We start from the raw sequence: 7500 nt of genomic DNA, 5'->3' as shown, positions 1-7500 counted from the left end.
TTCATATGTTGAGGTTTGTATATCCGTTGCATCGGATAGCCTAATGAAACTTGACGTTACAGTTCAGGTTATTCACCTTAGGTAACAATTTTCTTGCTACACATGACCTGAATTTTGAGTGAAAGCATTTACGGAAATACTAACAAACAAAATTATGCAAAATTATGACATGCTAAGGTTTGAGCGTGTTGCCATAAAGAATAACAAAGGTATGTGCTTCCAGTTCCTTCTAGGTATTGAAGCATTTTTAGTGTGTATGTATCAGTCACTTATAATGCACAACCAAATTGTAGTCCCATAATCCTGACCAGATCAATGATTGAAAAAAGCTTAATGCTTCCATTCTGATTCTCATGACCCTCTTATTTGTTTGCGGAACAAACAGCAAATCCGCGATCTAAGAAAAAAGCATATGACAAAAGTGCTGACCAACCTTCAGGTTTCTGTATTTCTCCTCCAAATTACCTCTGCAAACACGGTTAAAAGGACCAAATAATAAGAATAAAAATGAAAATAGTAGCCTTATTGTCAAAGGAGGATTGAAATTGCACATGCTGTTTACTCTATAGAGGGGAGATTTTATCATGATAAATAATAGCTATTCTTGACTGTCTGTGAACGAAAAACCTGCGAGGAGATAATACTCTGCAGGTGTAAATGAAAAAACAGAAAAAATTCTAATGGTACTCTGCAGGTGTAAACAGAAAAACTTAGCCTAAGTACTAGATCTTCAGGACCAAGCATCCTCTGGAGGGTTAGGGTGGTCCCGATTGACTGCAGAGGCCCGCATTCCTCCCAACACATCCGGAATCCCAAGATCTTCCAAAAAACCCTCCAACCCACAACCACCAATGGCACACGTTGAAACCTGATGCATATTTAGGATTCCCTTTGCCTGAGAAGAGTAGTTGTGGACTTTCTCATCCTCTCTAATTAATGTGTTCCTATCCAAGGCACTGAGAAATCAACAAACATCACATCTTCACATCCATTGCCTTCTGTTTCCTATCACTCCAATCCAAAACCCCTGCACTATAACCTGCATGTAGGAGCTAACCACTTTAATAAAACATTCAGAATTGTTAGGGTTTAGAAATGCTGTAAACAAAAGTGCTTGTAATCATGAAATGTCAGAGTACCTGAAACCCAAAAGCATGTTGTGTAATAATAATAATAATAATCATAATAATAATAATAAACAAATGGAGGTGACGAGTGGGGCAGATGTTCAAGAAAAAACAAGGCGGAAGATAAAATGGACGAAGGAAATGAATGAAGTGGTGTTAGGCTGTAAGCACAATGCTCGGATCCTAGTGAAGTCTGATGAAAACCACATCGAAATTGGTTGCTCTTCTTTCAAGCTCCCACTAAATCCGCCTTTATCGACAACCGAGCTAACTGCTCTATGTAATATTTCTTGAAAAAACCTCACCACCATTTAGCCTGCGTAGTCAGTGACCAAATTTAGCGAAAATCAGTCCAGGAAAAGCGAATTACTCTCTCTGGTATTTTTTGCAGGATTCATGCACTTTTTGGACGCTGAGGGACTGAGGTGTCAATAAAGAAATCTGAGCTGCGACAAAATCAAGGGGTTTGTTAGCAAGCTTTTCCTTCTCCTCTCCACCCCCTCCAAATATTTGTGCAGTAGAATCTTGTGGTTTTCGTGTTAGCATTACGCAAGCAGGACAGCGGACACGCTATTAGGGGTGTGCATTGTATTGCATTGAATCCCCTATGGTGACTAATCGAACTTGTCGTTTTTGAGCACTTTCTGAGCTTCAGTAAAATGTGTAAGTAGGTGTTCCCAACCAGTTGTGGAGCTACTCCGTGCTCATTGTGTGGAATAAATGCATTGTGAGTACGTTTAATTTGCGTGCCATGGTTCTTTTGAGAAACACTCTCTCCCTGGAAAGAAGAGTTACAAGTTACGAGCTTTGTTGCAGTTGTTGAGTTGTTAAATGCGGAGAAATGTGCCATTGAAAAAGATAGTGTTGCTGGAATATTGAAAGAGGTTGGCAAAACTGTTACCTTGAAAGAGTTGTCAAAGATCTACGTTGACAAATTTAAATGTGATTTAAAGGAGTGAAAGGAAGAATTTACAAACATTTGATCGTTTCTCAAGTATAGTGTTGTGTTGTGTGTGGTAGACGATTATCAGAAAAACAGTCCCCATTCTAAGTAGAACATTCTAGGTGTAGGTCATTTCATGCGTCCTTGAATACTTCAGGATATTATTGTGCACTCTACGTGTGCCTAATTGTATACAGGCAGTCGGTCGCCACTATGTGCCTTTTTGTGCAGCGAGAAGACCACGCCCCGACAACACTCCGAATGGGGATGGAAGGTATTGATTGCAGAAGCAAACGAGTGTGTTCGAGAAGTTAATGGTCGGGCATGCTCAGCACTGTTGGACACTGGGACTCAGACAACTTCGACATCACAAATTTACAAGACCCATTTATCTGAGTGTGTTGTACATCCAGTGGATTTGTTGTTAAGGATGTTCTGTGCTGCAGGCCAAAATGTTCCATTTATTGGGTATTTTGATGTTGGATTTCCTGAGTATGAGGCTAGTTTGAGTGGGTGTGTACAGACCCTTCTTTTGGTGGTTCCAGAGAATGCATGGAGAACTTTAGAAAGAGAGCTGGGCCTCTCTACCACCAATTTGGTGGCCGCCGACTGAATGGACACAAGGCACCACCACCACCCTTCCTCTGGACAGAAGCTTGCCAAGAGGATTTTGATCACCTCATCAATTGCATGACATCACCTCCCATCCTTGGTTACCCTGACTTTCAGTTACACTTTTTAGTCCATGTTCATGCCAGTAGCACAGGTCTAGGTGCAGCTCTCTATGAGATTCAGAATGGGAGGTGTGCCGTAATCGCCTATGGCAGCAGGACTCTATCCCCTGCTGAAAGGAACTATTCAGCTTACCGCTGAGAATTCTTAAGGCTGAAATGGGCAGTAGAAGAAAGGCTTCATGAATATATGTATGAATCCAAATGCCACGTCATCACAGACAGCAACCCCTTAACTTACTTGGTAACCACTGTTAAATTGAGCCCTACCGAATATTGTTGGCTGTCCTCACTTGCTGATTTTGATTACATAGCTGAACGAGCATGCAAGTGCCAAATCAAGTTTACTTACTTGTTTTACTGATTTAAACTTAATTATCTCATTTAAATCAAGTCCCATCCCTTGAACTGACAGATAGGCAGCCAGATGGATGCGCCCTTCTCTGTTACCAGCTCAAGAATTCGGGAAGTTTCCCCGTGATGCTGTTTCTTTGACGTGATCTGCAAGTTCTATAAGCAGCTTGTCTTTGTCGCTTCTAGAAGCTTGCTGTGCTAGTCTTCCTTTGGATTTGTCTGATAGCTGATGAGAATGAGACACGATTTTTTTGACAAGGGGCTTGGTTACTTTGACAGATGATGTACATTCATGCTCTGGTTCACCACAAGGATTTGTCAATATATAATCTTTACATTCTAGATGTTGTCGTCTTTCTCAAATTAAACTCAAAGTCCCACACCGGCTTTGCTTGAGAATTCTCCAAAACATGTCCCCTTCACCAATTTTCCTGGTACCATTTCACATTCTTATCTAACAAATTGTATTCCTTTGCCCAGGAAATAGCCATTACCATTAGCGCTCTGTTGTGCCTTATTGTGAACTCACTGCTTGCTATCGTTTTGCATCCAGCCAAAAGATGTTGTACAGTCTCTTTTTGTTCACCACACAATCTGCACTTACAGCATTCAGTGAGTCCCCTTGCGGCTTTCCATGCTCTAGTTTCAATCATTTGCTCTAGCATTGACATAATGGCTGACGTCTTTGTGGGTGTCAAATTTTGTTCAAGCCATATGTTGCGCCTCTGGTCTTGCTTTTATAAATTTCACTTTGCATTTCTTTCTGATGGCAGTCTTCCTCTCTCTCTCTCCCTTTTTTTTCTCCTGTGCCTTTTTTGAAGCATGATTTCATTACTTTCCAAGCTTGTTTCCATGCTTTGTTGAGTATGTTCCCTTCCAACATTATGCTTTCCCCTTCACATTCCACTGTCTTCCCTTTCGATTGCATTGTCATTATTGCTTCATCCTTAATTGAGTTGTTCTCTTTCATTGTTTCTCGTTCTAGGCTGCCTTGATCCATTTGTTGTCAGACATCGACATGTAACATGCTACACGTCATCTCGATTCTTCATATACCTCCCTTAGTGATTTCAGCCCTCTACCCCCTGCACTCCTCTTCATGTACAATCTTTCATCGCTCGCTTGTCGTTCTAGCATGTTGTTCATTTTCAACTCTCTTTTAATCATTTGAATTAGTTCTGTAAGTTCAGACTGGGTGAATTTGCACACATTCATAGGATATGCTGCTACAGGTATAACTTTGGTATTTATAGCTCTGATCAAGTTCTTGTCATTCAACGCTGTCTTAGTTATGATCTTCATCCTTCTACTAACTTCTTCCTTCATTCTATTGTACACGTCTTTGATCTTAATTCCATCGACTGCTCTACTACTAAGAACTTGTATATCTCATTCTGGTCAGGGTCCACAGTTTTCATTCTTTCATGCAACACCTGCAGTCCTTCCCCTTTAACCATCCTTCCCCTTTCAAAAACAATTTCAGCACACTTTGTTACTCCATAACATGCACCTGTATCATTGCTTGCTTGTACAATCACCTCATTGACATCTTTTAACATCTTACGACTCTCCTGATATACTTTCAAATCCTCTGCAAACAGGCTATGAGTACGTTTAACATCTCTGTTTCCTGGCTCACCCATATGGTATCCTTTCCATTCTTGGAGGAGTTTACATACTGGGACTTTAGACAAACAGAAACCAACAGGTGAGTAGCTGTCTCCTTGAAGAAAACCAGACATTATTTTGATCCACCTACTGACTCTCTCGCCATGTTGGAGCCCTTAAACAAAGAAACGGCGGCCATGTTGGAGCCCCGACCAAATCCTCCGGGAATTCAACTTTATTATTATGCAAACGTTTTCTTTTGTTTTCGTTGAAAAACATGGCTCCTGACACGTGAGTGAAAACCAACAATGAGATAAAAACAAACAACCACTCTTAGAAACAATTATTGAAGCCTTTTTAAACGAAGGCTCACTTTTGAGGAAAAAGAAGGATGAAATTAATGTTCTCACACCTTAGTTCTTGAATTTCTGCGATTTCAGCCTTCTGTTCAGCAGCTAGAGCTGTTAAAGTTAAACCAACTATCTCTTTGCCTTCTTTGTCCTCTGATAACTGATAAGAAAAAACAGCAATCCACGAAGTGATACTTTCTTTTCATTAAAATCCTTTCAGAATGTCACTAATTTTCCTCTGTAAAACACGCAAAAAGCTTTACTGTGACAACTACTTGTAAGCAAACAAGACAATGTGACTTGCACCCAATTAACAATAATTCAAAATGTTAAATGCCACATATGTTATTTTGGGATTTCCTAATCACTTAATGTTCTGCACCTCATGAAGGGCATAAAGCTCGCAATACTGCGTTACTAGAACTACTTGCAGAATCAGACATCACGTCTCCAGTATCACATTCGACGCCAAATAGAAAGTGTAAAAATAACATAATGTTTAAGATTCTTAAACATTAAAGTAAAGTAAAGTAAAGCAACCATATTTAACGTCAATAACTCGTAACAGTAATTCAACTGACAAACCTGAGGTCAACGGTGCGCTCATTTTACTCCCCCCTCTCCATCAGTGCTCCGTATTACAGGTATTTAAAGCTACTTAGCAACACGGAAGGGAAAGAAGTCGAAACAAGGATGTGAGATCTGGGAATCGAACTCAGGACCTCTTGCACCAAGGCCATGCACTAACCGACTGTGCCATCCTTGCTCCTTACATTGTTATTTAATGTTATTTACCTACAAGGTCAGATCCTTGAAAACAATATGGTGTTTTGTGATGATGTGCAATGTTCTGCTCTTTACTTGTGATGAGTGATTAATATTTCAAGTAATAATTTCGGGCACCAAGCGAATTCAAAGACTTCGACACAGACGATATCAATGGAAGATAGAAGTAATCCTTGCACTTATTTGAAAAATTCTGGTGGCTTCAACAGGATTCAAACCCATGACCTCTCCGATGCCAGTGCAATGGTCTACCAACTGAGCTATGAAGCCATGGCAGCAGGTCAATTTGTTGGGCTTATGTGTTCCTGTGAAAGGACTAATGAAGGACACAAGGTATATTTGAAGTGCGGGTTATAGACTGAAGATAGAAGTGATCCTCACTCTTATCTGAAAGAAAAATGGCCTGCTGCCAGCCAAGTGGCTTCATAGCTCATTTGGTGGAGAATTGGCCCGGTATTGCAGGGGTAATGGGTTTTGAATCCCGTTAAAGCTGCCTCAATTTTAAGACGTCTATCAGAGACAAGTACTTAAATTGTTCTGATAAGTGTGAGGATCAATTCTACCTTCTAGATAAGTGGGGCTAAAGTATTAATCTCATTTACGATTAAGATTGGTCGCACTCTCTCCATGCAATGGGCAAAAGTTGAAATATGAATTTGATTTGTCTGATGATGATTTGAAAGAAGTTTTTTTTTCCTCTGCCCCACTCTATCGCTTTTAAACATCACGTAAAGGCCTTTCAGTACAAAGTTTCAAATACTGTACTCTATACTAATTATAAACAATGGGCTACATTTAGCGTAAACTCTGGCCTGCAAAAATACAGTGGTGTATGTTTAATTTAGCGCTAAAGAAAAGAAAAGAGAGGTATGCCTTTCTTATATCGGACTTACATTGCACTTCTCATGATGCTTGATGTGTATGTAGTGAATACCCGAACCCGGGTTATTTTCATTATAGGTGACGACAATGACCACTGCACCATGGAAATGAGGTGAAAATTGTGTATTTATTCCAAAATGGCTAAGCACATTGTTTTTTTGCTGATCAATGGGTATTTTCCCTCAGTATTTGGGAAAGGAATGCTAATCAAACGGTTTAAGACAAGAAATTTCTGAAAATTACTGTTACTAAAATTGTAAATGCAAACAACGATTCCGTTCATCCAAAAATTACAAGATCAGTTCTAAACCATCCAAAAAACTTATTCAGTCAACAAGTTATCATCCTGTGTTCGAAGTCCGATTCCTTAATCCTGGTTTACTTCCTTGCAAATTGCTTAAATCTGCGGTGGTGAAAACAAAAAGACATGCACCTTGGAAACGGATTAAATCTGCCGTTGCGAAGACAAGAAGACAACAGCTGTACCTCATTTTCTTTAATTCTCAAAAATCTAAAATCCCGTAATTCCCTGTTCCATCATCCAGTCCAAAGTTAAATTTTACAATTCTATAATCTTGATTTTCAGTATAGGAGTAACTTGGTACCAAACGTTCCACAATAACTTGAAATCTCGCTAAGAAAAAAGCTTCAATCCAGTAGTCCAGTCCGGGTTCAAATCGCCAAAACTCTCTCTATCATCGATTCAAAACTCAACAAAA

The 7500-nt window shown here is 39.8% G+C and overlaps 1 protein-coding gene across 1 annotated transcript in view; it reads right to left on the bottom strand.

Moving 5' to 3' along the window:
- The window catches only part of LOC138007572 (serine/threonine-protein kinase 31-like), a 117425-nt gene that overhangs the window by 21853 nt on the left and 88072 nt on the right, over window positions 1-7500 (bottom strand). Inside the window, exons 21-22 of the mRNA XM_068854562.1 lie at window positions 5176-5273; window positions 434-467 (exon numbers count right to left, since the gene is read on the bottom strand). Of these exons, the coding sequence (XP_068710663.1) occupies window positions 434-467; window positions 5176-5273 (132 nt within the window). The remainder of the gene's footprint in view (window positions 1-433; window positions 468-5175; window positions 5274-7500) is intronic.

Source organism: Montipora foliosa, chromosome 1, assembly GCF_036669935.1.
Source record: "Montipora foliosa isolate CH-2021 chromosome 1, ASM3666993v2, whole genome shotgun sequence".
Classification (NCBI taxonomy): Eukaryota; Metazoa; Cnidaria; class Anthozoa; order Scleractinia; family Acroporidae; genus Montipora; species Montipora foliosa.
The sequence above is the reverse complement of the archived record's forward strand: the minus strand, read 5'-3'. Positions and strand labels throughout refer to the sequence as shown.